Raw genomic sequence first — 20,825 nt, 5'->3', positions numbered from 1 at the left:
CCTCGAGGGATCGTGAATTCCTGTTTGGACTGACATGGTTTATCACTGAGCAATAAGGACGTTGATGTTTCAGAATGAGGGGACAGACAAAATGATCAAATAGTGGTCTTCGGTTGTGTTATCTCTTGCGCTTCAATTCTGTAAAAGTGGTTGAATTTGCTGCAGTTGCAATGTTTGGACAGCAGGTGACGACAAAAGCTCATTAAATAACCCTCATCTTCTCCGTCTGAGTAAATGAGCTCGTCAAAAATCGTTCGTTTGTTTGATTCTCTTTCGTCTGTTGTGCATCAAAGTCTAAGTATGTAAGTAAACTGATTTTAGAGCGGAAAGTGCAGATGATTTTTTGGTTAAATGTACAGAATAAAGTAAGAAACAGTCAAGTGATATCAGAGAAAAAGAACAGTAACACGGTTTATACATCCCATCTCAGGCAAACAGCTGGACTTATTTGTGATATGTGTCGGTGTGTATAATTCTGCATCTTTGGATAATAAAGTTGCTGGACTTTATTAGTGGCTTGATGCAATGAGAGCGGATGGAAGAATGATGTGTTCTAGAAAGGTGGGAAGGATCCTCCCTCTGTCCACATCCAAAAACAGATTAGCATATTACGGGAAGGAAAGTGGTAAAGATTAATGATGCTGCCACGACCTCGTATGATATATCCTGTTTCTGTGTGTGACACCACTAATCCAACACTAGACAAACTCACACTGACGCCATTAGTCAGGTCTGTCCCAGTTTCGTCCTGGGCTGCATGAAGGCATCGGATGATGTACGATGAGCTTGGACGGCTGTTTTAGGGAACATAAAGGCTTGTAGGGATGAATATATACGTTTAATTTGAATCCATGCATGCATCCAGTAAATCGGGCTGGACACACTGGACCACTTGCTGCATCCACAAACACACTGATGATCAAGTGCACTGGAAATTTATTCCATCCCTCTGCACCTCCTCCCCTCCTCTTGTGATTTTGCTGAGGCTGCTTCCCTCTGATATCCTTTTACTGCCACGCCAGCAGAACGCTCACTAGCAGGGATACAGTGCCTGCTTTGCACGTGTGTGTGTGTGTGTGTATGAGTGTGTGTGTGTGTGTGTGTGTGTGTGTGTGTGTGTGTGAGTGTGCGCGCGCGAGTGTCACCTGTGCCCACTTGCAGGTGTGTTACAGGCGTTCCAGCAACTGAGTTCAAAAACGTCTGTTACGGCACAATGTCCTCCCAGGAGAGAACCCACTGGGGGGAGGCAATTTGTCTGAGAACGAGACTTCTTGCGTCCCTCCATTTACTACAGTTGTGACGTCTACGACGCAGCCGCCCAGCACACTTGCAATTCTCTTTTTTACCGGCAGGTGGGGCCACTGTACCATATGACTGGCATCTAAACTAGGTGAAAGGCAAGTGGGCTATGGCTGCTGACAGAAGGAGGCCAGCAGAGAATAAAAGATCATATTCACATGTAATCGCCTCTGTTTTTTTAAGCTGCAGAGTGATTTGCTTTCATGTGACATGTTCACTGAGGGTGATGCACAGTTATCCCTCTGAATATGATTTAGTGTGATTACAGCGCTTCGTCCGTCAGAGAGGCTCAGACTGATCAACGGTGGTCAGCGTGGCCATCTCTCATCTACATATTGTATGGTTTCTCTCTTTCTCTCACACCCACACACACACACACACACACACACACACTGTCTCTTTCTCTTGCTCTCTCCCTCTCACACACACACACACACACACACACGCACGCACATATACACACACCCTCCTCTCTCTCTCTTTATCTGTTTTTCATATCAGATATGTTCTGCACCCTTGATTAGACACCTCAAATCAGGCGAGGCAAGGGGAATTTTTTTGTTCAGCACATTTGTTCCACATTTGAGCAGCATAGAGGTTAAAAGCCGCTTCAGCACGTGAAGCTCTGGTTTTAGGAAAAGCCAGTAGTCACCACCCAGAGGTCCCCAGCTAGGATTGTACTTGGCCAAAAGATGTGGGTAGTATCATGGGCCTTAGTTGTTTGTTGATTCATACTCAAGCAGCATAATTTTGGAGATGATTCTGTGAGACACTGGTGGTCAATATAGTTATAAACTGAGCTTTCTTTGGTCTTTGTTAGAAGTCTGCCTGATTCTGAAACAACTGGAGATGCTGTTTCTGAGTCCATTACAGTTGTCCAGCCTGCTTAATATAAAAGAAGTGATATTGAAGTGATATCTGTGAGACGAAGAAGGCTGATTTTTTTTTTTTTTCAATTTAGCTTGACTACTGAAAATTAGATCTGACTCTAGGATAATACCAAAAGTTTCTGGCTTGGTATTATTCTGTTTACAGACTATTAAAGTGAACAATAATGAGGGGGAAAAAAAATTTTCATCCTCTTTTCACTAGAGAACATTTTGGAACATCAAGCTACTTATTTATTTAAACCGTCCCAGGGAATATATTGAGCTGTATTCATTTATATATTAGTGTAACATCTGTGTTCATGTGAATAAAACTGTAGCATTCAAATCAACTGGCTAGCAAGAGCATGAAATGTGTAAATACCAGAGGTCTTAGGATTGACCCTTGCGTGACTCCATTCAGGAGACACTTGGATGTGCAGCTACTGCTGATGAATAATCTGGCTGAATAAAAACTTAAACCCCCCTCTCTCAGGGACACCGAATGCTCAAGTTCGGCTGTTTTTATATTACGATCAACTGCGCCAGTAAGATTTAATGGCCGGAAGATGGAGACTTTACCAGCAACCATGCTTAGATTAATGTTCATAGAACATTGATAGGAGCAGCCACTTTACTAAATTGGGGCCAGAATCTTGACTGGAAAATCTCAAGGTAGCTGTTTTTTGCTGGCTTGTATAAAAACAGCTTTTTCAGTAATTTTACTAATAAAGGCAAAGTTTTCTATGATTCGTATTTGTGTAGTACTGATGCATCCAGATTGTTTTTTTGTAAGTGGTCTCATTGGTGCAGTTTTAACCAAGTAAACAAATACTCGAAGAATAAAGACCTCAGCCAAACCAGTGTAGAAAAATTCTAATACTCATTGGGTATCGCGTATTTACCCAAAACCAAATGGTATCCACTTTGCCAAAGCTTTACATCTCCAGCAGTTTTGGTGAAAATCAACGTTTATTATTTTGCATATTCCTGAAAAAATACAAATAGCACTGAGGCATTCCCTCTTTATGGGAGATAAACCCATGTAACTGAAGTGAATCGAGGTAGCACGTGTGGGTCGATTAGAATCAAGGTCAACTAAATAAGAGAAAGCAAAAGATGTAACAGCAAACATAAAAGCAGGTTCAAGAGGAAGGCGAGAAAGATAAAGGCAGAGTCAAGGGTGTAAAGAGGTGCGGAAGCCCAGCAGGTCCTGTCTATCTGTTTCCTGCGCGTTCAGTGTCCCTGACACATCACCGCTGCACATTTACTCGCCAGCAGATGTCTATTGCATCAGTGCTTCTCCCTGGTTTTACTCGACTGCCCAGAGCTTTAAACGGCTCAGGCACTAACCCAAGACAAATCATTTTGATTTGATCGAAAGAGCAGTGCAAGTGTATTTTTGTTTGTAGATGGTACGCATTAATTTATGGAGATTGTGTGAATTACAAGTACTGAAATCAGTTTCAATTTATTCATGTTGTTGTAGATGAAGTATTGCATGCTTGGTGGCTGGACAGCTAAAATGATGAGTCAGACAATTATATGTACATACATGCAGTTCATACAGTATGCAGGTTTAGATCAAAATACAAAAATATTGAAACTACAAGTGCTTAACCTTCATGCAATCATGAAAATATTTGGAATATTTGTGGTGACAAATGTCTGGAGATTCTTAATGCATGCATATCATCTGACGACCCTGACAGCATGCCTGTCAGGGTGGAGTAGTGTGTGTGTGTGTGTGTGTGTGTGTGTGTGTTTGTGTGTGTGTGTGTGTGTTTGTTTGCGTGTGGCCGCCTGTTCGTCCTCTAGCAGAGAGCTCCCTAACAAACCCCCTCCAAACGCACACACACACGCACGCACGCAAGCACACACACACACACACACACACACACACACACATCCTCAGCACAACTCAACAAAGCAGCATCAGATGATTGACAGCTACCCCATGAGAGCTGTATATGCATGTGGGGGGTTGGTGTGGTGTGGTGATGTCAGTCATCCCCGATTCAGTGGCATGTTTATTGCATTTCTGTGTGTGTGTGTGTGTATGTGTGTGTGTGTGTGTGTGTGTGTGTGTATGTGCATCAGAAACCACAACTCTGCAATTAGCCTTTTTCACAATCATGTTCAGATCTGTCCTGCTGCAATGCAGTAGCCTCAGTAGTACAGTACTTTTGCCAAGCATGAGATGATGAATGATTTAGCCCTGTGGCCATGCAGGCTTTCAGTGTGTGTGTGTGTGTGTGTGTGTGTGTGTGTGTGTGTGTGTAAGAGAGCAGTTAGGGTGGGGTAACCTAATATCTACTGTTATTTATTGATGCTTTACTGGGATCATGGCTGTTCTTTATATGTATAGAAGGCTTTATTATGAACTGAAGGGTAAGTGCTTGTGCAGGGGGGACGTCTATATATTTATTTATGTTCCAGAGAGCAGAGGACCCCCAGCTGAATTAATCAATGCTGTCTCTGTGCTCTGTCCCCTGTGGGTTAATGCAGCCACACGCCCAGAGAAAATCAGATACAGTCTGGTTGCCAAATCTAATCATTTACCCAATATGGCAAAACGAACCCAAACCTCAACAATGACATTTGGACAGCCACAGGACTACAGGTTGATGAGAGATATGGTGAGATACAAGCTAAAGAGAGGGAAGAAAGAAAAATAACGCTGCCATCTCTGGAAAAATCACTCTGGTGGACTGATACGTTGGCTGTGGTTATTCTATTGACTCAGCAGGCTGTAAATCCTAATTTGCAGTAGATTTCCACTGCAGCTCTTCACGGAGAGCTTTATGTTGGACCGTCCTCACAGAGCTATAAAAGAAAAAAACATAATCTACCAAATGGGTCCATCTGCTCCCACAGTGGTGCATCCACGCGAGAAGCTTAACCTAGAAATAAAGAGAAATCTGTGCTGTTACATCTAATCGAAAAAGGAGGGCTGAAGCACAGACTGTTCTAACTCGCCCTGCTGTTCTGTCAGAAAAGAGTTATTTGGCTGAGGGATGTCATTGCATTGCGACAATCCTGGTTTCATTTATTTCAATTAAAGAACAATACATTTATTTGGTAAAGTTAAGACTGTCTATTGTTTTTCAAGCGTAAAACGTGCTTAATCAGATCAAGAAAAGTAGCCTAGTATCCGAGGGAGTCATGACGTAGCAGTTTTATGAATTCCGAATTCGAGCTCGTTACCCACCTGAAAATTGAAACGGCCCCCCTCCCCCCAAAAAAGAATAGCGCAGTATTTAACAAGGAAAACAACTACAGAGAGAAGATGAAACCTGCCTCCTGCTTGTAGCGTGGCAAGAGAGCAACAATGAGGCCCTAATCTGCAGCCATTGTCTGAATTCCCAGTCGGAGAGATGTGGAGAACAAAGACCTGCTCGGTCCCCTCGGACGGCCCAGGACGGGACATCACTCTGATCCCCGCCTGGTAATTCCCTTCCCGGGTCCCGTCGGGGGTGACAGCCGCTGGGAGCAGACGGCGCGGCGCGGTGACGCTAGCCGAGCGGCCTCTACATGTAGCGCAGATTTGGTGCTGCTGATGTGTCTATCCTGGTGCGCAAATAAACACAAATGTGTGACCTCGAGGAGACACCAGAACAACAACACAATCCGCTCTGTTTTCAGGTGTTGGAGGAGGAGGAGGGGGTCCGTGCCTGCTGCTCGGGTGAGCGCCACCGGGCTTCCTCCTCTCTCCGCGTTTCTCTCTCCGTTCTGGCTCTGGTTGTCTTGTGGAAGGGCGCCTTGAAACCGACAACATGACGAGGAGGGGCTGGAGAAGTAGGGAGGTGTGTGTGTGTGTGCGGGGGGGGGGGGGCATGGGCAGCTTGAAACCGCGTCAGATTTTTTAATCAACATTTTTGCAACTATAACACAGTGGTTTACTTCAGAGGAAACTTTTGAGAGGGTCAACATTCAGGGGCTAGCCCGCTCTTTTAAATCTTCAGGCACAAAATTTGCATGCAACATGTCTTCATTTTCGGTCGTGTGTGTGTGTGTGTGTGTGTGTATCTGCAGAATTGGCCCGGATTATGCGCAACGAGACATCCAGTACCTCCAGGGTGCTTGGGGCATTTGCATTCCGTGAGCGAGGCATTATTCTCGGGTTGATAATAAAGCGGCATCAGCCTCGGCCCCAGAATGTTTTGGCCACAATCAATGATGTCACGATTGAATGTCATTTGAAAAAAAAGTGCCAACAACAACAAAAAAGGGATACATTCTTAATTTGCTAGTCCGTGTACAACTGTTTTGATTCCCTACACTGTGCCACCACATCGGTGACGGATGTTTTTGACTTGATTATTATTGTGTGGACTTCCTCGTCTGTGCTACGCGGGTCTTCACGAAACAGGCCATGATGCTTTATGGTTGTTAGGCTTTTTTTCTTTCCCTGGTGACCCACATCCATAATTTGGGCCTTTAAGTAAGGATTTATATAACAAATTGATTTGTCAGATTATAGAAAAGAACAAGAAACTGAATCAGGTGCATGTCTTTTTTTTTTTGAATGATGTAATTTAAAGTAATATCTTCACTCACCACAGTTCTAAAATGCTTTCACTGTGTTTTCAAGGGTTGCAACGCCCCCGCACTTCCCAATCTAGCCCATACAATCTGGGTGGAAATGGCAGGGGTGGGGGTCGCCTTAAAGCTCGCCCCCCACCTACCACCACCACCACCACCATCACCATCATCACCATCCTCACACCCGTGGGTTCTGATCATCTTGAAGGGAGAGGGGACCTTGAAACGGCTCAACCTTCTTGCTCCATAATTGGTTTTATAGTGTTGGCGAGAGGCCAGTGTGTGTGTATGTGTGTGTGTGTGTGTGCGTGTGTGTTCACGAGGAATTTTGAGTGACACTTGGCGAAGCCAATCAGACGGGAGCTGCGTGAAACGTAACGGGGCGGTTGGGTTCGGGTGGGAGCGACGGAGAAGGGCGGGGCTAGCAAAACAATGCTGCGTTTCATTGCCGAGGAGTGTACGGACGCGTCAGGGGCTCTCTCTTCCCCCCTGCTCTCCCCAGTTTACCTTCGAATAAGATGTAATGGACTACCCCAGTTTTTCTAGCAGCCTGGATGGACTTTGAGAATCGCTTCCATTTTTAGCTCCTTCCCTTTTATTCCCCCTTTCAAGTAAGCGCTCGCGCTTTTTTTTTTCTTGTTTGTTTTTTTTTTCTTACTGAAATTTCTCGGCGTTTGAATGTATTGGTTTTGAAATGTAAGTAAAAAAAAAAGGCGCGGAGGTTGTTGCCGAGGGTTTTTGTGAAGATGTTGACGCGGTTAAAATCTACTTTTAGTACATTTTAACGTGAGAAAGTTTGGCGTGTGGTTAGCGGACGAATGAAAAGTTTGAAACGTGGCTCGTGCGCCGTGCTTCTCCGCCGCGCCGCGTGGATCACAACTGATAGGGACACTGTCTCACTCCGCCCGTAGACCTATTTAATAGCGCTTTGGGGGTGAATCTGTGTTTTGGTGTTGAGTTTTAAAGGTTAAAAAGGGTTCATTGTGACTTATGAAGGAGCCATTCTTAACATCCCGCCCGCCTGCATATCACGAGTCACCGCTGTAATGTGTTCGCTTGTAGCCCTCGAAGGTTAACTCGACTTTCGCCTTGTTTTTCTGCTCGACGGTGTGTTAACGAACCGTGTTAAATAAGGTTTGTTTATGCTCGACATGTTATAAACTAGTTTTATTTGGTTTCGGCTAGGTTCCCGCTATCATCAAAATATTACAACGGCACAGGAGCTTGTTGTTGTTCTGTTTAAAGTAACTTTTAGCCTATTTGTCATTTTAGCTTAAACGTCCAGCTAGCTATCCGCGAAAAATAACAAACTATCATGTTCCTGGAAATGATTTTAGTCGACCTTTTACTGAATTAATACGCGTTGCTCCGATGGATGTATAATTTATAGTGTATCCCAAATACCTCAATATACTCAAATTCCGGCAAGGTTATAAGTAGTAAAATTATGATAATATTCAACGTGTAACGTGTTTAAACAGTGGTGGTGTTTACGGGCTGGATCTTCTCTCCTTGGACAGCACCCATGTCCAACTGCGAAGCCCGGACTAAATTCGCATCTGTGAGCAACAAAACACCGCAACCCCCGCTGATTAATGATCCTTGCTTTTGCAACCTTATTTATTTTTAACTCCGTTTGATATTTATATTTGATGTGCCTCCTGTATTTATGGTGTATTGGTTTACAGGGCGGCTCGTAGTCTTAAATGCTGGTTTAGGAAAACAGCATGGCTAATATGGAAAGATAGAAAAACTAAAACATTTCCCGCAGAGCCGTGTTTCCATCCCGAGATCGCAGGGTTTTCTTCTGGCCGGAGCAAAGCGAGCGACTGGCCGCTTTCCTCTGGTTGTGCCTCCCCGAGAAGCGAAGCCCCGGAGTGGCTGCGCTGCTTGCTGCGCAGCGCGGGGCGGAGCGCTGCTATTCGCTCCAACATTAGATCAAAATATTGTAGATTTAAGTTCAAACTGCATTAGGAGCTGTTTAGTTACACTATGTGAGACTCGTATAATTTTACAGGCGACGAGCTAACAGCCAACGTTGAGTTTTTGAAGTGGTTTTCCAAACTGCGTCATTGCACTTATGGGCCGTCGGTTTGCTGAAAAGGGGAAAAATCCCCAAACCACATCTTCTCAACACTTTACCCACTCTGCCCTGAGATTGTTTATCTAGGAGATTTTTCTCGTTTTTTATGTTATAGATCAGCAGGATGGCTGAACATGAGCTTGGATCGCCTGGGGAACTAAAGACAATATTATAGCCAGAATTGGCTCACTCGGAATAACCTGCCTGTCCGAACGGACTATTTCTTTTACCAACTTTCCCCGCTGTGGATAATGGATGGCAGAGATTTTGGACCTCCTCGATCTGTCCACTTACCACCCCCGTTGTTGGCGGGGCTCGCAGTGGAGCCTCACCGACTCGGGGCAGCAGCAGCAGCCGGGAGGATCCCTCCCTCGCCCGGTCACTTGGGCGCGACTCACCCGCCGCCTCTCCACTCCGGAAAATTCTTGCCATCGGCCATCAACCTTCATCCACACCACAGTAAGTATAATGCTATCTTGCTTCAGTGTTAAAATGGGACTCCCCTGCATGCACCCGTTAATCGGATATTAACTTGTAATAACGCTGCACATTTAATGTCCGCACGGTGTTCTGTAGGAAATGCAGCTTTCGTAAGGAGGAGTGGCACTTGCAAAGCGTTGACAAGTTTCAGATGCCAAAGTATGGCATCGTGTTTAAGATTCCCATGGCTGCGATAGGCACAAAATGACTTGTCAGTTTGCAACACACACCGTTACTGCAGCAGTGTGCAGGTCACGGTGCAGTCATTTGGCTTGCATTGCGTACGGACCATTACATCGTCATCCCTTGAAGAGCAAATGCTGTTGTTATTCTGTTTGTGATATTAGAAGGATGTCAGAGATGTCGCATCTTACTCTGGTGGCTGAAAGTGTTTGTGCAAAATTCGAGAAATGTGGCGGTCAAATTTTCTGTATCAGAAGTCCTAAGATTTGGCAAATGGCTGATGCTCCCTCAATTGTAGCAACGCAATCTGAGACGAGAAACCGAGAGTACTGCATGCATTTGGTGGATAAAGGGAGGGGTTGTGTGAACCAATCAGAGGCTTCTTAAAACACCCCCCCTCCTCCTCCCCCGTGTTTGTTTACATCACCCTCTACCTGTTCAGTGTGTGAGTGTTCTTGTAGGTCATCTACAGTTATTATATCTTATTCCCTGCTGCACATTTTACTTGAACTGTAATGTAATTTTCTTGCTTTAAGAAATGGAAGCTTTTATAAAAATGTGTGCAAAAAAACATTATTGGTTTGTGGTCAGAACGTGGCCCTCTAGGTTCAAAACACGTGTGAAGGAAAGGTAGCGCTGCTGTGCTTTTTTTTTGGAAAATGGAAATTATGACAAATGCTGTCATTGTGTTACTTGCCTCCCCTTGCAGACAAAGATACAATATCAGGTCCTCTGGTTTCTTGTCAGAGGTAAACCCCAGAGATTATATTCCAGTTGTGTTTTCTGCCCTCATCATGGAACGGGGGTTCAATGCAGTACCTTCATTCCAGAGCACAAGGTACTACAGGTCCGGTAAAGCGAGGCAGAGCTCTCTGACAAAGCGTTAATGTCACATTGGCAGAGCTCACACACTCAACCCAGCCAGGCGGGCACATGAAAAGCTGTCAGAGATTAAATTAACTCTGGCAGCAGGGAGTGTGATAGTGATTGATAGATGTGTACTGTGGCAAATCTCACATCTCTCATTTGTTGCAGGTAATCTCTAGTTTTTCCAGAATAACAGTGGCATTTTTTTCAAATGTTGTATGGATTCATTGGGAACTGTGCAAATACCAATTGATGTTAAAATGTCTTTAGAGGAGCTCCTTGATTTGTAATGATTTCCCCCTCCTCTGGCACTCAAACAAGTTTAAAATGGCTTGTGGTGTGTGCATGTGCCCACTTGCTTGTGTGGAACAACTTGAGGTGTATTGGGGGTGGGGGGTGGGAAATGAAGTAGGACTGACCCAACCAATGTTCCATCCCAGACTGGCAGTTTAAACACTCCTTTTAAAAACGGGATGTGTTTTATTCTGCCCACACGATGACCTTCTCACTTGCTGGCTCTCATCTCCCCTACGCACATTCCCCAGCCTACACACCACTGTATGATACAGGTCGTTTAGCTTTATGGCGCACTTCAATATCAAATCCCCTCACATTATGTTACCCAAACCTGATTGAGAAATAATTCCCAAGCTTGTAATAACACTCCCCCAGACTGGCTACATGAAAATTACTGGGTAATTGCAAATGTTCACAATGTTCCCTTTTTAATTGCAATAAACAGCGTGAATCCAGTACTCAAGGACCCATTAGGCAATCAAAGGAGCCAAGGTCGACCTGCTACTGTTTGTCTCATGGAATTCAACACATTTTTTTGCACTGTTGTTTTAAGCTGTGCTCCTGATAGTAGGTTTGAATGTTTATTGCTGCCTAGACAACCTGGTTTCCCAGGAGTTGGACTACTTTGTTTAGTTCTGTTTAAGAGGCTTTCCAACTGACTTTCACAGCTTCAGTTCAGAGGATTTCAGCTTAAACACTTTCCTTGACATTTGAGAATATTTTACAAAAAAATACTTCTTTAGAGAGGTCAGCAATCTTTGTAACTCATTTGTATTTATTCACACATATTGTATTTAAATAGGAGGAGGGCTTAGTTGCTATTCATAAATGTAAAATGTCTCTAATTCATTCTCAGTCTACTGGTAGTCTCCCGGAGCTTCCATCACCAGATTGAGGCCATCTGTCCCCATCTCTTCCCTCTTGCATCTGAGAGCAGCAGGTGTAGGATCGCTGAAATATAACTGACCGCAATTCTTGTTTTGTTGCCATAGTCTTAAAGTTGGAGGCAGTTATCGAACCGTTTTGTGAACTGAGAATTAAGGTAGAGGTGACAAAAATGCTTCTCCTCATTTGAGCAAGATTTTTGGCACTGCATTTCCTAGACATCAGTTGACAGCCAAATGGTGTGTGACATCTTATTTCCTCCTGAACAGTCAAAGTAATGCTGCTGCAGCTCCTGGAATCATGTGCACATCTGTTAAGTGGCATCATTTTGTGGTGGTCGGTAACATAAACTGTAGATGCATGCATAAACTTGCTGTTAAATCAATTGGCCATTTTGGTTGAGGATTACTTTAATTGCATGGAACGACCTTCCAAGTTTAGAAGAAGCATTTGAGGCATGTTTAACAAGACAAGAATATAATCGAAGGGTGGTGTCCTTCATCTGTTAGCGTGATCTTTTGTGCCTCACATACACAGTTTTCATGTTCACAAAGGAGCAGATGAAGATGGGAGTGAGTCGCAAATAGAGGGTGTTCAGAGAAGGGAGGTCAATAGATGGCAATGAAAACAACTCACACACACAAATGGTGAAGGATATCTAAATCGGCACTATCCCCAAGGTGGAAGGCAGTGTTTTGTTTTGAGAGGATAAGCACTGAGGTAGTTGTTTTTGTGTTGGAGAGGACTGAAGTGTGTATAAGAGTAGTAGCATGTGATTGTGCTTAGTGCTGTTAGGGCTGGGGTTTCCCCCTGGGACTTGCTGCAGAAAGAAAGGAAGAGATTTATCCTGACCACAATACATTCATACATGGTTAGATAAATGTGGTAGCCCTTCAAATCTTCTCTTTTACACTCACACACAGGTGTGAGTATAATTCATGCAGCTTGCGGGGCAGGCCAGGGCTGTCTTGGCCGATACCAATTTGTCTTCCATGGTGCTTGGTTAGTGTGTCTGTTTATGTTAATATTAATGTGGTGAGTGTCTGTTTATGTGTATCCAAGATACAGTCGTGTGTGTGTGTGTGTGTGTGTGTGTGTGTGTGTGTGTGTGTGTGAAAGAGAGTGTGAGTGAGACAGAAAGAGAGAGAGAGAGAGAGAGCGCGCAAGAGAGAAGACGTGGCTTAGACACGTCACCCTCTCAGATTAATTGAATCCTTCAGGAGAGAAAACAGGCTTCTTAAGAGAAAGCACAAGGCACTGCTGCCCTGCTACAATAAACCTGTCAAAGACAGACAAACGGCACACACACAAGCAAAGAACACACACAACTGTCAAACACAAGAGTGATAGGCTGGTGTGTGTATGTGGGAAAATAAGCGTGCTGCGGCATGTTCGAATACCCTAAGCATTAGCTAACTTGTACACTTTGCCAGAACCCTCCCTTTAACACAAACAACAGACTCGAACACGAAAAGGTCACATGCTGCATTATGTCTGCATGTCAAGTCTCTGCATGTCCCATTACATAAGGAAATATGCTCTATGATGTTCCTCCCAGGACACTTGGGGGAAACTCACAATTTTTTAGAGGGTTTGATGGGCTAGAAAAATCAAATACAACTTTGGGTAATATAGCTGAAAGTTAATCCTGATAAAATGTTTTATTTTAATCAATGGATCCTTTTTAATGACCTATTTTTAAGGAGTTCCAAGAAAAAAATTTGATTGTAACTACTTGGGTTAGAAGACATTGGAGAAGAACAGGACTCCTTCTCATCTGCAGAAGGTAATGTTATTTTGTTCGATGGATGTGTCATATCTAGGTCAGTTCACACACCCTGGGCAAGGATGTGAACCATAAACTTTGCCCTTACCTAATAATGTTAGCACCACAATGATTAAACCACTAGCACTGGGTCAGTGTTCAAAATTACCCTCATTACTTAAAGACAGGGAATGTATATTACTGTTACACCTTGCAATTTCTGTTACGATACACAGAGATGGAATGGTGGACATGCACCTTTGATTGGCAGTGAACATAGTAACAGAGCTGAATCAGTGTCCATGTGAACAGGACAGTTGGAATAAATTAACAGCTCACCAAAAACACAAACACTGCTGAGTTGATACATCACACCTCTGTCTCCAGGATGCTGTATAAATCCACATGCTAGGGCAGCATCACGTAAGTATTGTTTGGTCCTGTGCAAACAAGCAAAACAGCAGGGTCATTTTAATGGAAATATTCTGGAATCTCTTTGTGAAAGTGACCAATGAAATGAGCAATGCTGCTCACAGGGCAGGGTTTCCGCTATTTGGGCCTTACCATAGCTTGTCATTTGGGATATATTGTTGAAAATTATCCCCCTATTTAAAGTTTTACAGAAGAGAGGTATTTTTAGAACATTTCCATGTTAGTCTTAACTCTGATTGAGAAAAATTAAGTTACATGATTGGAACAATGTGTTTGCAATTTGTATGGCTCTCAACTCCTTAAGGATGTGTTCCCATTTCGCTTGTGGCCAAATAATGTCTTGTTGCAGTATTGTAATTGCACCATTTATATAATTATCGTAGTAGTACAATGCCGATGATAGATTTAAAATGTTAGGTGATAGGTTTTGAATTACAGCAGGTTGCAAAGTTTGTTCCCAGGGGAAGCCTCGGTTAATCTCATCTTAGTTGAGCTTTATTTGCTTTATTTATTTTAGCTTTATTATTTTCATCACACAGATCAAATCATTGTCTGTCTGTCAGTCAGTATCCTGCTGGTTTGAATGGAGCATGTTAAGACTTTTCCTACACACGTCACTATCTTTGTCACACAATTTCTCTTCATTGCACATGTGTGACCATTGCAGCTGTGCGTGCCGTTCTGTGTGTGTGTGTGTGTGTGTGTGTGTGTGTGTGCGTGTGTGTGTACGTGTGCATGGCAGTGTGCATGTGTGTTCACGTTCGTTCGTATCTCCTGGTCAAAATAACACCTGCCATCTTCACAGGAGATTCCTGAGTGCCATGGCTCAACACAGCAAGGCTCAAATACACACAAGATGTGTATGTAACCAACTGTCGCAGAAATTTTGGCACAAAATTGTTGAAAGTACCTCTGATTAAGTGTGTCTTCTACCATTTGAATCGATTTGCCATATCAAAGACCCACGTCTAAGGTGTTATATGTCCCTGACTGTTCTTACATTATTTGGGTGGGATTTTGTGAATCATAATTTATCAGTTAAACTAAACATTGCAAAGTGTGACAATTTTTTTTAAACCTATAAACTATTTCTCACAATGTTTATTTAAAGGAAGTTATAAAGAAACATGACATTACTGCCATGCTGTGCCGCTAATTTGACTGCACAGCATGGGGACTGTAAGATATTTCTAGGACACTGAACTGGTGATTTATCAAATATACTTTTTTCCCTGCAAATATCTAATATATCTGCATGCTTTGCAAATTATGTGTGAAGATGCAGCAATCAGGAACTGGTTGTTTATTGACCATGACTGGAGAATCTGTCTGAGCCTGTGAAGGTCTAATTTATTAGCAGAGACAGCCTTTTATGCATAACAGTAGCACTGCAGCCACACACTAGCATGTCCTTCGTGTGATAAGGAATACTTACATTTTACAACTGGCAAATTTTTTCAGTCCAAATTAAGCAACAGGGAAGCAACCAGGAAACAAACTTAATCACTTACTGGACTATTGGAGGATGCTAGTAAAGTGACATGAGCAATTCCTGCTGCGGTTTTCATTTTTAATTGAATGCTTATAACCTGATATAGATTTTTATTGTTTACTTAGAATGGAATTATTCAGTGCAAATAAAAGACATGGTGTGTTCTATTGTTCTGTTATGCTTTGTTTTGAGATTTATTGTGTCATAGAACCTATATCGCTATGATGAATTTTTTTTTTAAAAGCGTTTGTCATTTTTGCAATATGTCTTGGTAAGTCTGAAATCAGAATCAGTCATTGAAACTGCATTCTGTTTTTCAACAAGAGGTCATTCAGAGTATTTACCTTTACCAAGGCAAACCAAACCCAAAGAAAAACAAGCTGTCACTTCTGGTTACTTCCGGCTGACTTCCTGTAAAGACTAGGCTGGGACTACCATCCAACATGAAGGTTGGAAAAGATCTGACTATTTGAATCCGGTTACAAAAGTTTCCTATTCAATGACCAAATATCAGAATTAGCCGCCTCAGCACAGTAACACCATTTAACTAAAACTCATAGTAATGCAATGTGATGTTTTAAGGTATTGCTCACTAAGTTTGAGATGAGTTTGGTCAACCAGCAAGAGTACATCAAGCAAAAAAACAACAACAACAACTTTTTATTTCCTGTTGTCACCAGGGTGGTGCTATGACTATTTTGGCTCAAAGTATAGTGGGTTCTCCTTTGGTCCATACTCCTAACTCTCCATCAAGCTTTGGGAAAAATGTGTTGCATAGTTTTTACATGATCCTGCTGACAAACATCACAAACAACATAACCTCCATGGTGGCAGTGATTAAAAAGGACTGCAAAGAATGTGTAACGCTTACAAAAGGAAGTTTGTCATGTTGTGAAAGGAAGTTGTCGTTGAGCAGAGACATTTTTAATTCATATGTTAAACTGGAGTCACAGTCTGTTTCCTTTAAAAACAGAATGCAGCAAAACAAGACTTGTACATTTTGAAATCGTTAACCCACACACTTCAAACCACATGCTTGCAGCATGAATAACTGTGCTCACACACAAAGACGGATATGCGCTGTCAAACATGCATGCAAATCCTGCACATCCATTGCCAGTGTGTGAGTGCCTCTTTTCCTACTTTACAGGCAGGATTAATGGTTACCAGTGTCAGTGTGCCAGTTAGCTGCGGTTGAGACGAAGAGCACAGCAGAGTTTTACGGTTTGAATGTTTTTTCTTGCAGGGAATAAAAACCAGAGATCAATAGAGATTCCCCCCTAGCTAACCCTGCTCTGAGTACCACTGATGGATAACAGATGGGTTCACAGAGAGTGTGTGTGTGTGTGTGGGGGGGGGGGGGGGGGGGGGCATGCATTTATAGAAAAGAGACTTGTATTTTTGGTGTTTTTGGGCATGTTCCAGTATTGTTGTTTTTGATTTTGTTCAGTCCGTCTTCGATCAGTTACAAATCAAGACTTTTTTTCTGCAGTTTGATTTCACAGGTTTTCATGGGCGGATGAGTTTGTGTGTCAGATTTGTAGCAGCATCTTTATCAGAATTGATCAGCGACAATAAGCTCTCTCTTATATTGATAATTCAGGATATATTTGGTATGGATCTGAAAATGGAGGCTCAGAATGTGTTGGAAGTCAGAGACCATGTTTCTTGGCAACTGGTGTATTCCTATATGCCATTCTAACTGTCTTGTGAAGTGGGAGCCAAAAGAAGGATGAGGTTGTGAAGGGAGAGCCAGAGGAAGGAAAGAAAGGGCAGAGAGAAAGAGAGAGAGAGGTAATGAGAGTAATTCCAAAACATTTAAAGAAACATTTCCCTCCAAGCTACCATTTGGATGTTGTTTCTGGAACGAGGAGCACAAATGTTTTCCCTTGTACTAGCCCTCCCTCCTCTTCCTCCCTAGACTGTTGAGGAAGGGGAAAAGGGGAGTGTGTGTGTGTGTGTGTGTGTGTGTGTGTGTGTGTGTGTGTGTGTGTGTGTGTGTGTGTCTCTGTAGTCTGCACACATGGATGAAGGGCCTGTAGGCGGCTGAGTGATGCTGAGATTGATTCAGACTCTAGTGGTGGTGTGTGTATGTTAGAGAGACCCTGGTGTTTGGCCTGAGGGAATGGAATCTGCTGACATCTTATCAGGACTTTAGCATCCTTGACAGGTGATGGTTCTACCCTGTGTCTGTGTGTGATGTGTGTCTATTGCAGGGGTTTATTTTTACAGGTAAAGATTAGAAGGCCGGTCATCTTGTTAAACATATATGCATGTATCTTGACACACATCAACACACTAGAGTGTAAGGTGGAAAGGAGGCAGTAAAATAGATTATTATGTTAGTTGGTGATTATATTATAGTGTTTAAATTACAAAAATGTGTGTATATGTATATACATGATGAAATACTAATCACATTGTATTATGTAATGAATCTTTGATCATGTAGTAACATTGTCATATAATCTTTGATAAAATGGATATGATTTATAAAAGCCTAATTAAGATACATATGGTCATGTTGCGATTATACAACAGAACTGAAAAAATTAGATATTTAAACAAAATGAATGGATTTGTGGAGTAATATGCTCTTAAAATTTGTGCTTGTGTTACATGTGATTTAAACCTGTCCTCAGGAGAAAGCTATGTAATGAAACTTTAAACTATTTTAGTAAGTAGGCCTACCATTGATAATAACTAATCAACAAGGATGTCATCCAGCACTGTTGAAGTTGCCAACATGAGCTAATGTTGTCAAGAGATTGTGGCATCTCCATAACTTAGTGAAAGCCTCAGACAAACACAGAAATTTTGAGCTCAACTATGTTGTAATGAAGAGGTTTGCTGAATTTTTTCTTCCCCACAGACAGGCTTAGCCACTCATCCCTGAGCAAAGTAGCGCTGTGTTGTGTCATGTATCGTACAGTTCAACAGAGAAGTAATATTTGAGAAATACAATGGGGAGAAAGTCTTGTTGTGTTTGGAAGAACTACAAGGTAACAATAGAGAGTGTGTGTGTGTGTGTGTGTGTGTGTGTGAGTGTGAGTGAGATTCCTCCACAGTCTCAGTTTAATCCACTTGGTAACTGGTATGTCTGTTTTATGGGCTTTTATAAGATGTATTGGAGAAAATGAAAATATGCGTTTTGATGTTGAGGCTGCTTCAGGAGGTTGATTACTTACTGAAGAAGGCTTGAGCCCAAAACGCACATTGTTTTTTAATGTTCTATTTTTAGAACCTATCATTTTAATAAAGGCTTTTTAACCATTTCTTAAAATGGGTGCCCTGGTCCTTTGCTGTTTTTACAGCTCTAAGTCTTCTTGACCAATCAAATTCATCATTCAGAGCTACCTGTGGACAGGGTGTGTTTAACTGTTATTGCTGCCGCTGAAATCAAACCCCAAATAATTTATGTTGGCATTGTTTCTGCAATAGTCTCTGCACTTATCTCTCTACATCTTGGTTTTCATTGTCAGCCTTCACTGCAGCCCTCGACTCAGGTTACCTTCAACCTTTACCTGCTTTCTTTCACATATTTACAGGCCATGCAGTGCAGTGACATGCAGGTGTATCATCGAGTTAATTCCATAAGGAGCAAAGTGCTGTCCAAGAATAAGCCATTATTTCTGGTAGGGGTAAGGACAGACTAACAGGGCTGGGTACTGAAAGGTGGTCATTTTTGGCACTGAACAAATCACTTTGGGACTATGGAGGACCAAAACATGTTAAAGTACTTTGTTCCAACTTTTGGTACAAAGTAATCTCATCAGGGTGCACAGCGTTTTCTCTGCCTCTGCTGTTTTGGGAGTAGGGCAAACATTTACACACATGCACGCACTCAGAGCAACCGCTGTGATTTGACCAAAACTATACTTGTTAATGCGGTAAAACCATCACCAGTAAAAAGCCAAAACACACATGCAGAAATGTGATATTTCTACCTGCTTTGTTCAGTGTCTCCTGACATACGTACACGGTGATAGTCAAATTGTATGTCCTGGTAAAATGAAAACTGTCCATCACTGTACACTCTCATTCAGAGAGTGAGTGAGGTCCGGATCCTACCTGGTCAGCAGAGGAGAGAGCAAAGAGTAGCTGCCTCCTTTTGTCAGACAGGGTAGCTTAAATTGTTTAGCTGGTTTGTTTCATAAATGCTATTTTTGCCAGTCTGTATTAAGAGTATTTAAGAGGATAAGATTTTAAGTTAATTTTGTGTTTTAAGGAATGATTGCCCTCAGCTGTTCAATAATTGAATTTTTTTTAGCAAGCTTGGTGGACCAGGGTCGTCTATGGTTGATTGTAGCCCTAGAGGTTTTGTGACACATGACATGGAGTAACACCATAGAAGGACTGCACACAGTTATACAGTGAAATAAGATTGTTCCATTTTAAATCGAATTTAACAAAAGTACCGTTATAAAACAAGAGAAGTGGTTTTTTGACTCTCTTAAAAATATTTCAGATGATAAAGGACCAAGATGGAGACACCAACGTGATCTGTTAAATGAGATGCAGTCATTAAACCTCCCTACTTTTTAGCAAAACAACTGAATTTACAGTCTTGTTATTGTGACGATCTTCTCAACTGAATACTGAAATCAGACCCAGGTTCTCATGGCGTGATGGAATAGCATTGACTGTGATTCTGACTAATTACAACAGTTTGTTTGGTTGTGCTCTAGAAAGATCCACAAGGCAGCCGCTTCTCTGTTGTATTTCTGACAAAGCAGCTGTTTAATGAGTGTTGGTTATTATTACTGGTAACCATGGGAGACAGAAATCTTTAAAGAGTGACAGTATTAGGAGATAACAGCGAGGTAATGGCTCACTGATAATAAGCACTTCTGTGTCTCTGCTGTAATAAATAATAGATGGCACTAACTCCTATAGTAAGTTGTCCATGGTCTATGCTGATTGGAGGGATATGCTCTCCAGCAGGGTTAACAGACTGAGACAAACTGAAGGTTAATCACAGGCTGTGTGTTTTGTGTGTGTATGCTTCACGTGTGTGTTTATCTAAAATGTGTGTGTGTGTATGTTGCTCCTGGTTGCAGTCTGTTTGACTCAAAGGGCATTCACTGCAAACCCACACAGATCTGTTTGCACATGTCACTGATCACACAGTGATGCAGTGCAGCCTTTTAAATTACACAACGAGAGTGTGGACTAGTTTAGCACACACACACACACACACACACACGAATACATACTAACGGAGAGGCTGGAATTAAAGCTGTGTCTAATGGGGCTGGGTGTGGATGGATCCACCTACACATTATTATCTGAATGGAGAATAACGACACTGCATCACTTTTGTATGTGTGTGCACATGGCTCAGTTAGTGATAAATTGGAAAGCTGCTTTTTCTATTGATTTTCAAAGAGTGTGTGTATGTATGCGTGTACGTATGTGCACGCTTGTGCGCAGGCTGCTGACGGACTGTGGTTTTAATGTACTGATTTAGATGCAGGGGAAACTCAGCAAGCACAGCATGTCCCTCAGATTCCCACAGGACTAATACAGAAACACACACTCAATCCCCTCCCCCCTCACCCCTGTTCAAACTGCACCCTTTCCCCTACACACATGGATAGTTTTATCAGGGTAATGGTTGTGCGTTCAGTA

At 42.4% G+C, this 20,825-nt stretch overlaps 1 protein-coding gene across 3 annotated transcripts in view; it reads left to right on the top strand.

Moving 5' to 3' along the window:
* Positions 1–7,013: 7,013 nt before the first annotated feature.
* The window catches only part of tnrc18 (trinucleotide repeat containing 18), a 50,001-nt gene continuing 36,189 nt past the window's right edge, over positions 7,014–20,825 (top strand). The window contains exons 1-2 of one of the 3 annotated variants that reach the window (XM_086183969.1): positions 7,014–7,321; positions 8,909–9,252. In XM_086183969.1, coding sequence (XP_086040095.1) covers positions 9,045–9,252 — 208 coding nt within the window. In that variant the 5' untranslated portion in view covers positions 7,014–7,321; positions 8,909–9,044. Of the gene's footprint in view, positions 7,407–7,434; positions 7,845–8,908; positions 9,253–20,825 lie in introns of those variants that run through there. The other 2 variants (XM_086183970.1, XM_086183971.1) reach the window with 2 other exon arrangements.

The sequence above is a fragment of the Aulostomus chinensis genome, chromosome 18 (assembly GCF_037954235.1).
Source record: "Aulostomus chinensis isolate RoL2024-O1b breed Wild chromosome 18, RoL_Achi_v1.0, whole genome shotgun sequence".
Taxonomy (NCBI): Eukaryota; Metazoa; Chordata; class Actinopteri; order Syngnathiformes; family Aulostomidae; genus Aulostomus; species Aulostomus chinensis.
The sequence above is the reverse complement of the archived record's forward strand: the minus strand, read 5'-3'. Positions and strand labels throughout refer to the sequence as shown.